The sequence below is a fragment of the Coloeus monedula genome (assembly GCF_965178545.1).
Source record: "Coloeus monedula genome assembly, chromosome: 2".
Classification (NCBI taxonomy): domain Eukaryota; kingdom Metazoa; phylum Chordata; class Aves; order Passeriformes; family Corvidae; genus Coloeus; species Coloeus monedula.
In genome coordinates this window covers 15753428-15773069 of record NC_138782.1, presented here as the reverse complement: position 1 = coordinate 15773069, position 19642 = coordinate 15753428, and the positions used below count along the sequence as shown (strand labels likewise).

The 19642-nt window shown below is 40.2% G+C and overlaps 1 protein-coding gene across 2 annotated transcripts in view; it reads right to left on the bottom strand.

Annotated features, from left to right (window-relative positions):
- The window catches only part of CNIH3 (cornichon family AMPA receptor auxiliary protein 3), a gene marked incomplete at its 5' end in the record, with an annotated part of 45187 nt that extends 39082 nt beyond the window's left edge, over positions 1-6105 (bottom strand). For both annotated transcript variants that reach the window (XM_082302666.1, XM_082302667.1), the window contains one exon: positions 6025-6105. In XM_082302666.1, the coding sequence (XP_082158792.1) occupies positions 6025-6105 (81 nt within the window). The remainder of the gene's footprint in view (positions 1-6024) is intronic.
- Between the last annotated feature and the right edge of the window lie 13537 nt (positions 6106-19642).

Below are 19642 nucleotides of genomic sequence, written 5' to 3'. Positions count from 1 at the left end.
TTCTTACCTGTTTCATGTGGGACAGACACTTCATTTCCACAGAAATTGGAAGCGTTTTCCAAACTACCATCACCAGAAGAGTAAGCCTCCCAGTATCCCCAGTTTACAACTTAAGTGAGACCTAGTTCCATTGCCTGGAAGAGTCATCTCCAGCTGTCAGCAGCCACACGGGTTACAAATGAGGGGCATGTCGCAGGCACTGACGAAGAGGAATGGGTCAAAGAGATACCTGTTATCTGTATGGAAAACATTCTCTGCTGAGCTTCTTTCTCCTTCTGAAAAACACTTTGCTAAAAGGATATTTATGTTGGGGTGAGGGTAATCTGCTGAGCCAGAGGTCTGAGGGCTGAATTCAATGTTTTAAATGTGATTTAATGTAGTGTGTGGTGGCTGAGTAAACAAATACACATAATGAGCTATAAACTCATGCCTCCGACTCAATCTAAGAGTTGTACTCACGGTCTAATAAAATATGACAGCTATATTGCCTTGCTTATTAACAATCATAGCAGTTACTGAAAAGCACTAGAAATAAATTATTTAACAATTTGGATATAAATCCCTTTAGTAAGTAGATTTTACAACTAATCCTAAGACCAAAAACCCCTCGGATATGTGACAACCAAGTAACATTTAAATAGCTCTCTGCACATATTGTGGGAGGCACGAGACTCCACAGAATAATTTATTTTACACAGATAATAGAGTCACTGTGACTTGTAAGGCATCTGGAATTACAGCCAGTGGCAAACACATACAGTTTAAAATCTTTCTCCAAATAAATCTCATCATGACAGTTCAAGCATACACAGAGATCCTGCTTAATCTTTCCACAGTACTTAAGTCTGTGTTGGAGCCCATACACTTCTATGATCTTTTTAATTATTATTTAAGCATGACACGGTTACTAAACTGAGATATACCTCTTTCCCAATATATAAGACACAGTTTGCTACACAGCCTGTGCTGCCTGGCCTAATAGCTGTCTGTCAGCATTAATGTGACAAACTTCTGAAAGAAAAGTTGTAAGGGAACTGTCAAGTTATGTTAAAGCCAGGGCAATCTGGCTGTGCTCTGTCTTTAAAAAGAGTGGAAATATCAGACTCATTCCTTAAACTGTCCTGACTATAAAACCCTCAGGGACAATGTGCTTAGCTGCTTAGGGAAGAAAAGACATCTTCAATAAATACGTATAACATACAGCAACAGCATTTGCACCCCCCTTCATCAAGCCTTAATCTGATTTTATTTTTAAGCACAGGATTATCCAACATTCTCAGAGAAATGCATTAATGATTCATTAATGAACAGCACTGAACTTCAATATCTGAAAGAAATTCAGGCTTGACCACAAGTCTGTAAGGAAATTACTTTCTTTTCATGACAGGCTCTAAAGCATTGCAAAGAGGTTAAATTGAAATGACTGGCAGCCTTCACTGGAGAGAAGCACAGGTTCAAGTTAGATCATAGGTGTCTTTACAGGTTTCAGGTAAGGCAGATCCACCCTCTAAACCTAAGTTACAGAAACAGTAAAATAAAGATACACAGAGAACATTGATAGATCAGCACAGAGTTTGTGACCAAAGTGTTTTGTTCAACTGAGTTTGCTATCAACCCAAGCTTGTGTGCTTTTTATGTATCTTCAAAATTAAGGCTGTAAAATGTATCAAAAATTAGGCTAGGAATTTTATGAGGAAGCCTAAGTAAGTCAGAAACTGAATACTCACCAAATTCCACATACCTAACTCTTTGAGAGCTTTGAGATTTTTTACCTGAGCTATTGAAATTTGAGTGCTAATAAAATACAGTCCACATCACCAGGACAGTACAGTGACAAATAACAGAAGTGGCAATATCTTATATGTACATAGCACCTTCTGTCAGAAAGCAAAGACATTTTAGGAATAGTTCTTAAATAAAGTGATAGGCAGTACTTGCAGTTTAGCTCCATTACTCACACTTAGCAAATGAGAAAACAAGGCACAGATAACTCAAGTTGTCTGATGAACTTAACACACAAAGCCATGAGCAGAAACAACAGCAAATACAGATTCCAAGGGCTTCTTTCCCTGGTGTTTGCAAAAAAAAAAAAAAAGGATGCTTTGATTTAAAATACAAGTCAATCATAGCCTATATTACTCTGTTCAGTCACTGCCTACCACTGTTTTTAATTATACCCATGAACTTGCAACTGTTAAGTGAAGCCAAAGTTATACTAAGGTAGTTTACCAAGATTAACACTATCCTCATGCTTCAAAAGAAAAAATAAGGTGGTGTGGAGGGCATAAACCAAAAAAGCTCCATGTTCTGCTGCTTTATTCTCCTTATGCTTGGCTCAAGTAGCTGCCATCATTTTCAGCACACACAGCTCTTGTGCCAAAGAGCTGTTCCTGGATTCATCTGCATTCGCAACTATATCAAAATACTCCAAAAAGCATCCAGTGTGGTACAGCTTCTCAGGCTAGCACCACCAATTTTTTCACTGGCATGATATCCCCAATACTTTCTGGCAGTCCTTAGGTTCTGAAGCAGTCACATGCAAAGATATGCTTGTAAGACTTGAAAAAGAGATGGCCCACCACAGAAATTAGTATCTTTTTACAGTAAGGTTCTTGGTATTTATGAATTGCTTTGCTGTGGTATTAAAAAAATGGACCACTTTGAAAAGCTCTTTTCTTAAAGCTTTCCTTTAAATAACAAATCTCAAAGCAAGTCTTTTCATCTTAAAATATCACCAAAAGGGAAGGACTCAGATTACTCAAAACCAATATGCTTTAAGAGAACACAGTGCTGCAGGACTCAACACAAGCATATCCCTTTTTAACTGAGGACAAATAAGGCACCACTTGGTCAGCTTCAGTTAACTTCACTTGAGACACAACTTAGTGGAGCTACACTAGAAATGAATGTGGTGTGTCAAGTCTTGTTGCGAGTTCAAACAGCCTTGACACAGCTCAGTTCAATGTTAACAGGAAGCTAAATCTTAGTTCAAGATCATTTAGGATTGGAATAAAACCGATTAGTAAAAAGCTGTATATAAAGAAGAACAAGAGCTGAGGACAGCAAGACAAAGTGTCTGTGATAGTCAGGAGGAAGAACATACATTCTGCTCTTGAGTTTACAACAAGATCAGATGAGGATATCAAATTATGTAGTTAGCAGGCCAGATTCCGCTGTTAGTCGTATCACACACTTCTCCACGGTGTTTCTAATACTGTCACATGACAGCTAGAGGTAATGTGGTCACTGAACAACCTGAATGCTTTAAAAATTCCTGTACCAGAGAGTGTTATATTCGTTTCATGTAGTACATGGAGATTTTCAAGTCCTTTTCGTTCATTTAATATATATAAGTGAAATTACAGCAATAATACATTAAGATAATTATTGTGCAGAGTTTAAACAAATGTTGCTGATAGTATCTAATTTGGTTTTGTACCGTTTTTTTTATGACAGAAGCCTCTGGCTACCTATACATGAAGATCACTCAGAGGCAGGAAAAAAATTATAAGAGATTCCAGATATCCGGAGGACTTTGTGCATTTTGTTTGCAATTCCTTTAAAATGCTCTGACCAGCTTCATTCTGTCTGCTTCCAAAGAGTAAGGAGCACAGGAACATATAGACAGTCTTCAACTTCCTAGAGGAAAGGCACCAGAAAAGCACAGTGTCCAAAAATAAGAATCCTCATCCTACTTTCTTGTTTTGGTTGTACAGTTTTTATTGAACCTATGAGATCAATATGAGTAAAAATTATAATTCATCTGACTTGCCAGCAGGAAGAATATTCAATTTTATTTGATCTGCTGTTAAATCATTCCAGATATCTGCCCAAACCTCATTCAGCTTCAGGTTAGAACAATATCAAGTCCAAATGCTACGGTTTTTTTCTTATCCTTTAAAATACTTCACAAAATATAAATTCTCATTCTCACAAATCTTTCAAAGTGATGGGACACTCAGATTATTCATCAGCTTATTTGTAGCAACAGAATGTCTTTATAAAAATAAACAAACAGGAAAATATAATGATTGAAACACTCCTCTGCCATTATTAGAACCTATGTACAATACATTTACTGTCCCTTACCAGTATATTACAGTGGGAAAAAATCAGGTCACAGGGAAGGAGTAGGAGTTTTGTTTCTTGGGAAGATTTTCACAACTGAGATGTTTAAGGTAAAAGAAACTCCTATGACTCAATACATACCTTACAAAAGAAACCAGACTGTACCAGTTCTTGAAGAAAGGGCAATAAAAACCCTTGCGTTCTGTATATGTGGATAACATGTACACCTAAAAGTTTATTTTGGCAGGATGTTAAATCTAAATTTAAATTCTATGACCTTCCTTCACAAACCATGTATTTCAATAGAATTTTTATCTGTTTTCTAGGAAAGACAGTGCCAATTCTTCATCTCTTACAACAGAAGAGCATTTCCTGCCATTTTCAGTTTCAATCCCTCAACAGTTTTTCAACAGATGTAAGAAACATGCAGCATAAACATATGTGTATTGAGAAAAGGTTTTCTTCCCTAGTTGCCTTACAGAGCTCTTATACTGAGGCATTGCTCTTCATGAGTTTATAGACTGAAAGTTAAAAAAAAGTTTCACTAAGAGTAAATTTGCAGTAATTACACTCATTTATGGGAGAATAATTTGCCAGATTTGCTACAAGTACTTTATGAATTCACATGACAACAACTCCAGACCCAGAAAAAAGAGGACACAGGGACAGACATCAAATATATAAAACAACCACTAAAATTGCTGCAGTTTAATTTGTAGCGCTAGAGATTCAAAGGAGAACACACTTCTAACTCTAAGTCCCTTGAGGAAGCTGTGGAATTCTCACTTTTGGAGACCTAAAGGTTTGCAGAAGAGGAGGAGAGAAAACATGAGTAATAATCTAAATTTTACTACTCCTTTTTTCAGAGTAGTGCAGTAGCTGACTGCTAGAGATCCTTGCCAGCCTTGCAGTACTCGACATCACGGCAGCACTCGGCATTACCATCACACCTTTGTGGTTTCCTTAGTAAGAAAAAACTTGTAACTGCCCCACGAAGAGTACAAAATAATTAAATTTCAAAGCATTCTCATGACATAAGGATTTCTTTCATGGTGCTAATACAACTAAGCTAGCAGCTTTATTTCCATTTCAATAAAAATAAATTCTGCATCTCCCTTACTTGTTAGTCAAAGGAGGGCTGTTCTTTTAATCATACTCCATCAAGTAGCTGTAGAAGCATGCACGAGACTCGCTCTATTCTCCAACTTATCCTGTTCCATACTGAATGCTTACGGCACGGAGTGATCGTGTAGCACACAAAGTGTAATTAATTCTAAAATATGTAACAGTTCAAAAGAATTCCAAGTTATGCATTAGAATGATTTCACATTTTCTAAGTTACACGCTTACGCCTACCACAGACACCCAGCGAACAGTAAGGAACGAGCGCCAACACTGTGGAGTGAAATTAATGAAGGTGAACCACAATAGCCGGGTCACACATCGGAAGGATGAGAGAGTTTCACATTCAACCCCGACTTTTTGAGAAGTTATTAATGTAGTAATCACTGAAGGAAACACACCGTATCTGCTTCATCGGACACGGGGCGGTTTCCCCGCCACAGCGGTGTACCCGCAGGCAAGAGAAGCAGATGTTGTTACCTGGGGAGCTCCCGCCGGGGCACAGCCGGCGCTCAGCCACGAGCAGCGCGGGGCTGGGGCAGCGCTCAGCCTGCGAGCGCTGCCCGGCAGCGGGGACCGAGCCGTCAGGGACCCGTGGCCACCGCTCCTTGCGCTTTACAGCGATGTCATCAACCCCGTCCCCCGCGCAGAGGTCTCACGGCGAGGTCCGTCGGCCCCGACCCCGCCGCGGGACGCTGCGCCCCGGCTCCCCGGGAGAGGGGCTGCTCGCCCCCGCCCCAGCCCGTCCCGCCGCCCCGCTCCCTCACGGCACGACCCTCCACACCGGGGCTGGAGCCGCCTCTAACGCGGGGGCTGCGGGGCTGGGGTACTCACATGCCAGATGGCGAAGAAGATGAGGGCGGCGCAGAGGACCAGCGACAGCATGTAGCAGAAGGCGGCGAAGGTGAAGGCCATGGCGGGGAGAGCCCTCCGCACCCCCTCCGCCGGGCGAGCGGGCGAGCGGCGACCCCCGGACCGGCAGCGCGGCGAGGGCGGCGGGCAGCGCCGCACACACCCGGGGCCGGGCGCCGCCGCCCCCCACAGCCCTGCCCGGGCCCGCCCCGACCCCCGCAACGCCCCCGGCCCGGCCCGGCCCCTCCGCCGCGATCCCCTCCCCGCCGAGGCGCCGCGGTGGGCGGCCACCAGGGGCGGGTCCGCTCGCCGGGGGCTGGGGGAGCTCGGGGCGCGGCGGTGCGGGGCTGGTGCGGGGCTCTTGCCGGCACTCGAGCGTCTGCAGTCAGAGAGAGCCGCGTGTTTCTGACTGAAATCCTGTCACGACAGCGTGAGAGAAAGGAGCGTAGGCTGGGATCAGTTCAGGCCAAATCTTGAGAAGGTAATTATGTGCCTAAACTTGAAGTGCTTTGATGGGTTGGTTTTTTTTTTTAGTTTTTTGGGGTTTTTTCCTTTCAGGGTCAGTTAAATCGGGTGAGACATGCCCCAGGCTCAGTGGGTGGACCAGCGGAGGAGTGTCTATCCTCTGATGGAGAGGGGACAGGAACCCAGCCCAAAATCTCATGAACCAAAGCAGAGTAGCTCAGCAAAGCGGGCTCAGTCTGCCCTTTCCCACCAGGTGAAAAAGGCATTTACTGTTGGAGTAAATAAATAAAGCCTTTCTTAACTGCCACCAACGGGGAGAGTGCTCTTGCTGGCTTTCAGGAATATGCTATATCCAAATCGCTGAAGTACATTATGTAAAATAACGAAGAAAGAGCAAGCTCCTGCCTTCTCTTATCTGTAATGGATGGATACCTTCATACCTTGTCTTTAACGGCATCCATAGTATCTCCAGACACAACTTAGCCATTTCTGCAGATCTGGTTGAGATTTACCATCAAAAGTTCTTCCACTTCTTTGGAGTGCATCAGCAGGCACAATACGGCAGGTTTGCAAGCAAAAAGTTTTCATGAGGAAATACCACAGAACCATCAGAAGTCCTGTTTAAAAATATCTTGAAAACATGGATGAAAGTTATGTATTTGAAACATCCTTACAAAACTGAAACACAATTTCAGCTCACAACATTTTTTTCATTCCTTTTACGGATTGAAGGGATTCAGTAACAACACTGTTTAGAATTCACCAGTGGTCATCTGTGAAAGTCAGACTTCACAGTACAGGAGATCATAATTCCATCAAAGCCAAGTCCAGTGGAAGCTTTCTTTGTAAATGTTTCCAATAAATTTTTGTTTATAAGTACAGTATATTACTTGTAACATAATATGTACTTTTATCCTGAGGAAAGAGTGTTGATTTGAATCAAGAGTCAAGGCCAGTAATTAATAAACCAATCAGGAACAAATTGATGACTCTAACCTTTCATAATTGAGCTGCTCCAGACTGTACGTGTGGTCTGATGCTTCAATTAAGAAGGACAGAACATGGCAAATAGAAATGAGCCTTATGTCATACAGGGATGCAGTAAAACTATTTATTGTAATTCTCTGACCTTTTAATTTTTTTTGTATCTGAAATCCTGCAGAGCATATACTTGTGGAAGTAAATGGTTTACTCATAACCACACATTTTGAAAAGAGCAGTAAATGAGGTACAGGAGTCATCTTTGGAAATATTTATTTATTTTGCCATGATTACTTTAATATCTGGATATATATTACCTCTGTTAAGATTCAACACAGAAAACACCTGATGCTTCTAAGAGAATGAAAATAAAAAATTTCTTTTTGGAGCATTTACATGTATACACTTCCACAAATATATATACATTCCTATGAAAAATATAAATATACTGTAGCTATCATGAAAGACCAAAACAGAAACAAAATCTCAGTTTAGCACCACACTGCAAGGTAAATATTCTCCTGTTTTTCACTCTCATCTTCATTTATATTCCAACTATTTATTTGGAGATCTTCAATGAGCACATAGGCAAAATACTTGGTTTTGATTTTGCAAGGAGAGAGTTCCTCAGCCAAAGACTTCGCAGATCACACAGTCTTTCCTGATACTGACTTTGAAACATACATTGCCCCTAGCTGTATTGCTAGCCATTAATCACTGCTAGTGGCTGTCAAATTACAAAAGTTTCTGACATACAGTGAAGGGAAAAAAATCCATAAAGATGCATTTAGGACATTTTTGTCTTAGAGAGTTCTTATTATATAATACCATGAGAATACCTTAAGTATCCTCAGATGTTTAGGCCATGGAGAGTGATGGAAAGATATACCCTTCACTCAGCACATCTCTGATTTGCACTCAGAGATTTGTCTGAGTAATCACTAAAAATCTTCCTTATCTCCATCTCATTGCAAACTCATTACAGCTCTCTGTGGTATGAGGACCTCACAGCGGGGAGCTGTTTCTTTGTCATTTATGAATGAGACTACTGCAAATCATGAAGCAAAGTGCAAAAACAATATGGATGTGCCTGACTATTTTCTCCCTGGTTTAAGCCTCTGAGAACACAGCAGGAACACCAGTCTGTCTATTCGCTCCCCATCCACTTCTATGGTCTTGGTCCTAACCTTCAAAAAAGCTAATGGATCTGATCTGAGCTGCATGAGAAATCACAGTCCAGCACCCAGCTGGGCTCCTTTGAAATAATTTGAAATTATTTCAAAAATCATTTGAAATAATGTACAGCACAGAGGCCAGGATGGAGGTGTAGGAGCTGAAGGTGGAGGCTGTGGGAGCTGAAGGTGCAGCATTATCCACTCAAGGGATCTGGGACGGGCAAACCAGATAAACACAGAGCATAGGATGCATATTTTATATATACATAAAATATATTTTTGCCTCTATGAAAAACTGTTGCTTTCAAAAACTGTCATTTTAACACTTCTTTTCCCCAAATAAACAAAATTCCATCCACATGTTGAGACACACATGGATTTCTTTTCTATTACTAGAAATAAAAGGCTCAGAGGTTCTGCAGCACTCTTAGGAAATGCAGTAATTCCTGCTCTCTGATGTTCAGCAGCTCATTTTAGCAGCCACAGTCTCAGATTTAGCACCTCATCTTTCACTCTTCCGTCTTCAAAATCTCACCAATGCTCCTGCTTCCTCCATGGTATTCCCAAGCCATTTCCAGAAGGGATTGCTGCTGTCTCTCTGTGGCACACACCTGTAACCCAGGAATGCAGCAGAAAAAGTAGTTAGAAAGCTGAACCATGAGATGAATTGCAGACCAAGTAGAAAGTTGGTAAGAAATGGAAAGTAAATTCTGTTCAGACGGATTTAAAAAGGGTTTTTATTCTCTCCTCTTATCAGAGGCTCTTTCTTTTAAATATATTTGATGATGGGTACACAAGGCTCTTCAAGCTTGACAACAGTTCCTAGCACAAGTTTTTACATGAGCTGGCTTTGTAGGCTGTGTCCCACAGTACCCACAAACAGATTGTGATGGTGCATTTATAAACCCTGTGGAGAAAAGGGTTTTACAAAAGATTGTGAGGGCTCTTGCTTTCCTTGAGCAGACTAAATTTTGGAATGCTAGCTACCCCTCTTTGCATTTGGTCCTTGTAAACAGAATTTCTCTTTACTTTGCGTATTTGTTGAAAAATATGATTGCAGTACAGTCTGATCCCAGGTTCACATCGAGTCATCACAAGAGGATAGATGATGGTGCTATGTTTGTACAAGTAGTACTGAGATGCTGATTTTCAAAGCTATCACTCTGCAGATATGATCATAACTCAAAGCACAAACAGGATCAGGGATTTTTTTACTTAAGGATGGCTTTCTACTGTGTGAGGACCTCTATGAAGGGACCATAAAAATTCAGTCACTAGATAAATAGTAACAGAGTACATCTGGTGAGCAGCAGACAACCCTCAAAAACAAACAACATCCAATTGTGAAAACAGATTGTGAAAATAGATTTAATAGATTCATGAGTTCAGGATGTCCTTACATTAGCAGGTCTCAGAGCACTTGATTTCATGTGAAATGACCTTTTGTGCTAGATAATGGAAGAATTCGAAGGTACTTAAAGAAATTTCCAGTGGCTAATTTACAGAACGGCATCAGAGATGAGAAAGGACTGCTAATGAGTCCTTTCACTCCCAAATAATTACCACAACTGGATAAACCTAAAGGACAAATCTTTACAAGGCTTGTAGTTCCTGAAGTGAGAGGCTAGAATCACCATAAATCCACCAACGAGGTGATACACCCTCAGCCAAAGTAGTTCCTAGGTTTAAGATTTATATATTATTGCTACATTATTGTTGTTAAAGTGTAACATACTACTGAGTACCTGTTAGAGTAAAAGCCATAATATTAATTAGAGAACTCTCATTCACAGATTATTTTCTTAATAATACATGTAACTCTCTCTTTTGTGAACCTGAAGTAAAATACTAAATTATTAACAATTCTTATATACAAATTGCCATCATTGGGCTTTGCTGCTAATACCCCACAGGGATTAATAGAAGCATTTCATGCCCTTATGCATTATTACTTCAGATTATCTGCAGATTCCAGATGAAATTACTCTATTAGTTCATGGTCAGTTCATTTTCAAAAGGTTACTTTTGCAATAATAAAGACAAGTGACATTTTGTTAATGAAGTCTCATTTTCAGATATCAAGAATAAGGTAGTTCAGAAACCCACTGACAATAATCTCATTTTACTGCCAGCTGTTCCCACCTTTTTTTGTAGGACTTGGATGAATAAATTTTAATGACATTATCATAAGATCATAAGAAAGTTTATGTCAGAAGAGACCTCAGGTGATCTCTAATCCAATGTCCTGCTCAAAGCAGGGACAAATGCAAGGTCAGGCTTATTGCTCAAAGCTTCATCTGGTCAAGTCTTGAAAACCTCCATGGACAGAGACAGTCCAGCCTCTCCAGGCAACCTGTTCCACTGCCTATCTCAGGCCATCTTCAGCAGAATTGTCAGGTCCCAGGCTGTTTCATTGCCAGGGCTTATTCCCTCCTTAGAACACAACCTTACAATTGTCCCTGGTGAAGTTTGTAAGGTTCCTGTCAGGCTCTAAATTCCGTATTATTGAAATCCACTTTTAGAAGCGTGGATTAATGTGCCATACAGAAATGTTCCTAAAGAGCAAAGTAAGACTCTTCAGAGCATGACACTACAATGCTTTGCTTCTACTGTTCCCTTGCCAGCCAGTATCAGAATTATACAGCATCCCACTCATGTCCATAATGGCCACTGGCAAAACTGGGGCTTCAGGTTTGCAGCTCAGACCACTGAGCTGAACTAAGTGATCTCAGTGACTGCTCCGTGCCGTGCGCTGATAACCAACAGCACAGAGACAGGACGCACATGTTGGCTCTTCATGTCACTGATGATCTGCTAGCAAATAGAAGTGTTTGTCATCAGGGAATCTTTTGTGACTTTTTCCATTACCTGCAGGATTAGTGGAGCAACTTTGTGGGCATAGATATCACTGCACCTCTTAATTCCTAAGATATGCTTTCTCCTCTATTGCTCCAGCCTCCTCTGTCTGTCTACTGGACAGTTCTTTCCCATTAGCCCGTTTTTCCCTTATCTTCTTGTTAGTTCACAGTCTCAGCCTGGTCCATCTGCCTCTCACTTGATATCTCCTCCAAATTCAGCTTTTATCTCCTGGGAGCTCATCAAGACTGCTTCCTCACCAGTGATGAAATATCTGACAGGATACTAATCCCCCCAGAAAGACAGGATCTCTGCCCTTGGTTCCAGGACAGAGTAGAAAAACCAAGTGGAAAAAGCAATTGCAGGGGAGCTCCTGCTTTAAAGTGAAATGGATTGAGGAAAGGATTTTCTTAATTTCAACAGATCTCTAATGACTATATGTGGAATTTTCAGAAGGATTAGAATTAGCCAAAGACCATAATTATTCATAGCAACAGCAGAAGTCATCTTCATCTCACAGAAGTTACCTCCTTCCAGACATGAAGTCCTTCCAATTCATGGAAGGCAGAAACCTGCCATAAATTAGTAGTAAGATTTTCAGCATTGGCAAAATAGCATCTGTGGTTTTTTCCTCAGAACATTTTTCTGAACTAGTCAAGACCTTTAGTCTGGAAGGGAAACCCGACATAAGAACAGGAGCCCGTGAAGGGAATAGAAAGCAAGATCTTAACACGGAGTATCTGAAGCAGTCTTAATTGCCTTTGACATTACCTATTTTGCTTCCAATCAATACATGGAAAGCATACAGAAGTAATTCTTGCTAACATTGCTTAATCCTGCCAAGAAGGAATTTAATTTGTGTCTGTGCTGGGGAGAGAGTGGGTTACAACTTCATCAATTCTGAATAACTGAATTCCATCAAAGGAATGAAAAAGGAATAACAAATGTTCTTAATAAGCTTTCTCATAAGAAATCCCTCATCAGTCACTGAAGACCCTGCAGACCTCTAATAAGGCAATTTGCATAAGATATGCATTTGTCCAAACACTGAAATAACATTCTGGACCAGATTCCTCTGATTTTGACAATGTTTCATTTTTTCCCACCCCAGAGCCTGTAATACTCTGCTAATCTCCAAGACCTGCTGCTGCTCCCACCCACTGCAGGCTGTATCAGATCACACCCCATGGCTCCATCATTCTGAACAGAGATGCCAGAACAAAGTCAAATATGTGATGCCCTTCAACAGTTCTCCTTCTCAGAGGATGATTAAATTATCTCCCATTAAACCAAATGCTCTTCCTCTTTGTCTTTCTGTACTGAGATTGATACTGAATGCTCATCCCTGCTGTCCCAAAAACAACAATCTGTTGCAGTAAACCTAGACCTGGTGTCTTTGCTATAATTTAGGAAAAAAAAATCAGTATTTCACCAAACTGACATATGTGTTCTCAGTGAATTAATGGTCTTAGTCATTTTTAACTTGCACGCATAAATGAATAGCTACAATATGGTCTGCATAAATAACAGTGTTGACTAATGAATACATAAACATTAAATTATAGCTGTATTTATTCAGAAAAGTTGGTTTTGATGCAATTTTATGAGAGGTGGGCTCATCTGTGGTACAAAAGGAAGGAGAAGCCATGCAGGTGTACAGCAGCATGTGCTGCAGTGACAGTATGAGTGGCCTGGTTGCCATCAGCTCAGGACCCCTATTGCCCTGTCTCCTTGTCCTCTAATTCATTAAATTAGGATAAGGTTTGACTGACCTCTATTTAAAGGGAATAAATAAATAAATCAGTTGCCAAAAAAAAACATTACTTGTATTATTAGCACATCAGCAACACAACTCTTTATCGACACTGAATTTAAACACTCTCCAAACTGATCCCTTAAGCTCTTGTAACTTTGAAACATACTCCTCATGTTAAACCAGAGAAAATAGAAAATCCATAAATAGGGATATTTTTAACTGTAGGAGTAAAACTAATTATTATAACACTCTGTATCACTTAGAATTTCTAGTCACTTCAGCTCAAATCCCTTATAAAAACTATTTTAGCATTTGACAACAAGTACTGAAGAATTCATATTGTAAATTGGAAAAATACCAGAAGAAAAGGTTGGAGGTGGCAATGGAGGAGTTGGGAACATGTTTAGCAAGAAATCTCATGAGAACACTGTGCTGAAAGATCATTTTTATTCTAAATATAAACCTTTAATACATTAGCCATCCTGGCTTTAACATCCTAATATATTTTTATTTCCAGTCTGAAGAAGAACAAGCAAGACAAGGTGATTCTCTGCAATTCACCTATCTCTTACAAAGAAGAGAAGGTTTGAAATCCTGGTTGAAGGTTCCAGTGCATCTTGTATTGCAAGTAGTTCAATTTCTGTTCTACCTTCTATTGGTGCCAAGCAATAGGAAAAGAGGCAACAGGCAGAAGCTGGAACACAGGCAGTTCCACCTGCACATGGGGAAGAATTTCCTTACTGTGCAGGTGACAGAGCACTGGGACACATCACCCAGGGAGGTTGTAGAGTCTCCTTCCCTGGAGATATCCAAAAGCCATCTGGACACAATCCTAAGTAACCTGCTCTAGGATGACCCTGCCTGAGCAGGGAGGTTGGACCAGATGACCCACTGTGGTTCTTTCCAACCTGACCCACACTGTGATTCTAGGATTCTTTTTCTTTCTGGTAACCTTGAAATGTCTAGCTAAACTTGCCTAAACCACAAGGGTCAGATAAGTTTGGGTCTACATCTTTAATATATTCAGGATGCCCTCTGAAATACTCAGTTTAGGAATAGTTTGGAGAAACAGTGTTTGTGATGTCATAAGTAAAAACCTGCCCTTGTTGTGCCTATTTTTATTCTGTGTCATCCAGAGTCACCTTTTTCCCAATCCCGTATGTTTTGTACCTACATTAAACACTCAGTACAAGTTTTCTTTTGTTAAACCAATTGTCACTTTTATGTGACAAAAGTGGCTGAGCAGTAACAGGTTCCAGCTCTAGTCATCTACGCTCTCCAAACAGAATGATCTGTGTTATTTCACAGAGTTTTTACTTGTCACTCAGAGCTCTGAAGCAGCTCTCCACTGGAAGATCAATGAAGCACAGGTCTCAGAGATTACTAGAGAAATGGAAGAGCTAAATGTGATCTTAACTAGTCATTACCTGGGAAGAGAACAATGACTCACATCACCTTCAGAAAGTTAAACAGCCTTTTAGAAGCTATCATGACTCACAAGTACCTGCACACACACACACACACACACACACACACACACTGACTCATACACACAGAGTCTTATTCTCTGTTCAAGGCATTTAGTTCTTCTATAGAGAAACTCAGCTCTCATCACCTTGAACCTGCAACAGTCTTATATCAATATAATTACCTTGACATCAGCCAGCTCTCTGATTCAGAGAAGTAGATGCCATGTATGTATTTCTTGCTGACTGGGCGACACAAATTGTTGACCTATAAAGTGCTGTGAAACAACACATAACAGAACTTTTTTTTTTCCCTAACAGATTTTGTAAGAGTTTGCTTTGGACTGCAAGTAAAGCAACTCTCAAAATCAAATTAACTCCAAGGAGGTTTTCTTTGAGGACATAGTTTTCTAAAAGAAAAATATTTTTCAACAAGTATTCCAGTGAGGGGTTATTTTGGCTTCTGAAGCATTCATTTTAGTGACAATGATTCAGTGTCCATTGAAGCTAGTAACACAAGCAAAGCTATTGAGTTACACAAAGCACTCCAAGCTGGGGGACTCAGGCTTGAAATGGGAGCAAATACGACATTTTAGCAGTACTGGTGTTTCCAATTCATGCTAATGATCCATCAGTTATTGTTGTAATTTACATGCATGCTGCCTTGTGAGAGGTACTTTGAACTTTCAGGGAACTGAAAATCAGAAAGCACTTTTGCTAATTTGAACTGCAAAAGGGTTTTCCACTGCGATGGTCTCAGTATGCCCCACATGCGCTCAGTGGAGATCATCCTGCAGGAAAAGGTAACACACTGGACAACCTTTTGAGTTTCTTCACATATTTGTTCTGGCCCAGATGGAGAAGCTAATTTGTGATAATTAGGGTGTAAATTTCCAAGCACAGCAGCTTAGCTGCCCTAGTTCCCACTAAGGCCACTTTGTCTTGCTGGGAGAAAGTAATCTTGCTTTGAAAGTACTGTAAGCTATTTTTCCTTTAACACTGAAGTGTCCCCAGCAAGAATAGTGTGAATTAGTAAATTCACACCCAGTGTGAGTTTCTATTAACTTCCTTCTGTTAAAATGCCTATAAGTAGGACAGGTGGCTGGAGCAGACTGGCAGGGTAATAGATGCCCAGAAAGAAAAAAAAAATTATATCAAAAAAGTAACAAAAGTCATTAGGAAAATGAATTAAAGATGAACTATGACCACAAATGGTGTTACTGAGTTCATTGCACCTTGAAGAGGAGGAAGCAGTGCATCCCAAGGAAGGAAGGCAGAATTACTGCAAATGATCTTCAAGTAGCTGAGTAAAGAGTTTGATGTGCCTGCTAACTAACTCACCTGAGGAACCAAGATAGCTGAGTGTGGCCAGGTGAGCCCTCACTGCTGCGAGCCTGACACAGCAGCTGGGAGAAGTTGTCCTCTGATGGTTGTTTACCACACTGCCTGAAAAAAGCAAATTCAGTTCTTATCAGGAAAGTGTCTGCCTTGCAAAACTCAGAAGCATGAGATTCCCCTGCTAATCATCTTGGTGCAAACGAAGAGGAACAAAAACTTAATTATCCTTCTGCTCCAACAAATGGTACCTCTGCATTAAAATCCAGAGATTGCACTGGGGACCATCTATGCCTTTACCCATTCCAAAATTATCTTACGTGGATTATTTCATCCTGCAGAGCTGCCAGGCTGGAATTGAACCCAAACACATTAGACTGTTTGCAGTTCTTTGATTGCATTTATCAGTATTCTTTGTTGTCAGGTGTAGGACTTTATTTTAAATCAATAAAAATATGCTGTTAACTACAAAAGCACATGGAAACGGCATGAAATCTTCCATTGTTCCCCACTACACAGCCAGGGTCCTCTTTAAAAAGATAACTTTGAGTTTAGAAATTCCAGTTGTAGGAACATTAATTGAACAGCGCTGCAAGGCAAAGATACATTTGGCTTGTTTGGATTCCTAGGCAAGGTGTGAAACCAAACTGGGGGGAGTCTCCAGATAAACCAAGAGCAATTGCCTGACTGTACTTTGGTCCAAAGCTGCACAGATCATAGTTGTATAAACTCATTTTATCCAGAGTCTCTTTTGTTAACCTATTTAGTGTCTTCTGTCTCTGAACATCATATGTGAATTCCAAACCCTGCAAATCCGAGGTATCTTAATTTACTGTCATATTATATTATGAAAGTGGATCACCACGACTTCATATCTGAGTATTTGTCAAATTCACAAGTGCTAACAGCAGACGTTCTCCCTTCTGTCCATACAACTTCTTAAATGATATTCTGCTTCAATATGCAAGCTTTATGGCATCTCTATATACTGTGAAAATGTGCTTTTTCACAAAAAGTAGTATTTTACTATCTTTGACAGCAATAAAAATGTCTCTTAAATACTACAGAATATTGTGAGACAGTCTGAGATATGCATGAAATGTCCCTCCAGGAAAGAGAGTTTATTTAAGGAGACTGGCACACATTTCCAGTCTGGTTTATATTTCAGAAGTTGCTGTAATCTCAGACTGACTACATATTTGAGAAATCCTGGAAGACAGTTGAGGTTCCAGAAGACTGGTAAAGATAAAAACCATCTTAAGAAAAATAAATAGCCTTGGAATGGTCAACATTTGGCATGTTTAATTGTTTATTCCATTTTTTTTCTCTTGATTTAAATTAAACAACTAACCAGAAGAGAGCAATAAAAAAATAGCAAGGAACAATGATTAATTAAAGAAAAATTGTATGAAATTAAACAATATTCTTTCTATAACAAAGTAACAGGTCTTGGGAAAAAGAATGAGCAATTAAAGCCATATATGCTAGCTCTGCAATCTGTGCTGTCTGGTTGTTCCCACTCTTATTATTGTGTATTTAATTATTCCTACCTAAATGAAGTAGCTCCCATTTTAATTTGTTGAGTTGTGTATACTTTTCACACTGATTTCTTGAACTGTCATGATGATTCTCAATTTACATCCTACCCTTTCACAGGCAGTAATGGGATCCTCTGCAGCTGATGGCTGAGTGCTATTTAATAATCCTCTCTACCGTGTTATCCAAAATATTAATGGAAGTTCTGACTAGTGCTGACCTGTGGTAGAATCCTACACAATCCCATGTGCAGAATCCTTCCATTTTGATGATGAATCATGGTTAGCAAAACCAGCTGCATTTTCCCAACACGATGCAGCAGTACTCAGAAAAATAGCTGCATGTTTTATCACAAATGGAACAATATCAGCCCAGAATGAAAACAGAAAATATTGTACTGGGATGCATAAACCAAAATGTAGCACTGAAGATGTGGAGTAGTGACATTTTGGGACATTACAGTTGTGAAAGCCGCATGCACGTACTTGAGATAATTCAGGATATATTAGAGCTACTGGCCTTGGAGATAAGGCAGAAAGAACTGAGCTCATTCCACCAAAGGAAAACTCTGGAGACACACATGAAAACAGATACATAAAGTGGTAGTGAGTGCGGAAATATAATATCCTCTATCCATCACAGACAGGGTAAAATGTAATGATCTAAAACTACAAAAAGTGATTTAAATTAGGAGTTAGACAGAATTTTCCATAGGTAAAGAAATGAAAGCTGCATTTCACTAAGCTTGCTTGCTCCCAACATGACATTAATGGTAATGTAAATGCCATTTACCAAAATGCCAACCAAACCATGCTTCCATAACCTGCCTTTGAAACTGTCATGCACACGGCATCCAAGGTCGAAGACTGGATGTTCAGCTAGATTTTGGTTACAAATTACAAACCAGAGACTCGCTACCTTACCTAACACATCTAAGTTATAAGGTAATAGAAAGGTTTAGGTTGGAAGAGTCTTACAAAGATATCTAGCCCAACCCCCTGCCAGGGGCAGGGATATCTTCTGCTTCCTCAGGTTGCCCACAGGCCCATCCAGCCTGACCTTGAACGCTTCCAGGGATGTTCCAGCTGATAAGGTTTAAGAGTTATGGAGACAGAAAACACACAGCAAGCCTACAGATGATTAAGGAACCATACAGATCTATTATTTAGAGTCTTGCACAGTTTTTGACAGGTGACTGTAACATATGGGTTTGAAATCATTATTTTAACCTGCTGTTGTGAGAAGCCAAAAGTCTAGGGGTGTAAAATTTCTCTAAAGAAATCAATGGTAATGTAGAGTCTACCTACACAAGGTATTTATGCAATCCCCATTATGGCAGTATTAGTATTCTTCCCAATATTTAATGTACTTCTCTTCACAATAATGCTGTACGGTCAGCGAACCTGTGAAACCACACAATCAAAACCACAAGATTTGGGAATCCCAAGAGAAAATGCTCAGTAAGCCAGTCATGAAGAGCAATCCAGTGGTATCTCCTTGGAGGAAAGCACTCTTGATTTCTAGCTCCTGCTTTTAACATTTCAGATGTGCCCGAATGACGGAATTCCAGCACACTGGGCAGACTGTACGTGCACGGCTCGGTGAAGCGTGTGCCCTCGGTTCAGCACAGAGCAGGACAGGTGCTGTTAGACACTTACCAAGCTGTTAATGTGCACATTAACTGCTCCCCCTGAGTGCTGGTCATCTGACAAGACATTCTTTTCCTGCTGACTAAAACAATAGCAATTGCCTGTAAGAACATGCTGTTCTGGAAGGCTTAGCATGTTTGTTGTTTGCCTATTTTAGCCAATGAGTGATTGCATTTAAGTAGATAAATAAGCTTGGAAATGGTACTTATTTAGGCATACACCTAATCAGCTGAGCTTACAATTCAAATAATGAAATTATTTTATGAATCTCACACTAAAATGACTTACCAAAAGCCACAGAATGACCAGCCATGTCTCAGAACTAGGTTCTAGTTGCATGACTTGTTCTCTCTATGGTCTGATTTTTCAAAGAAGGATTTT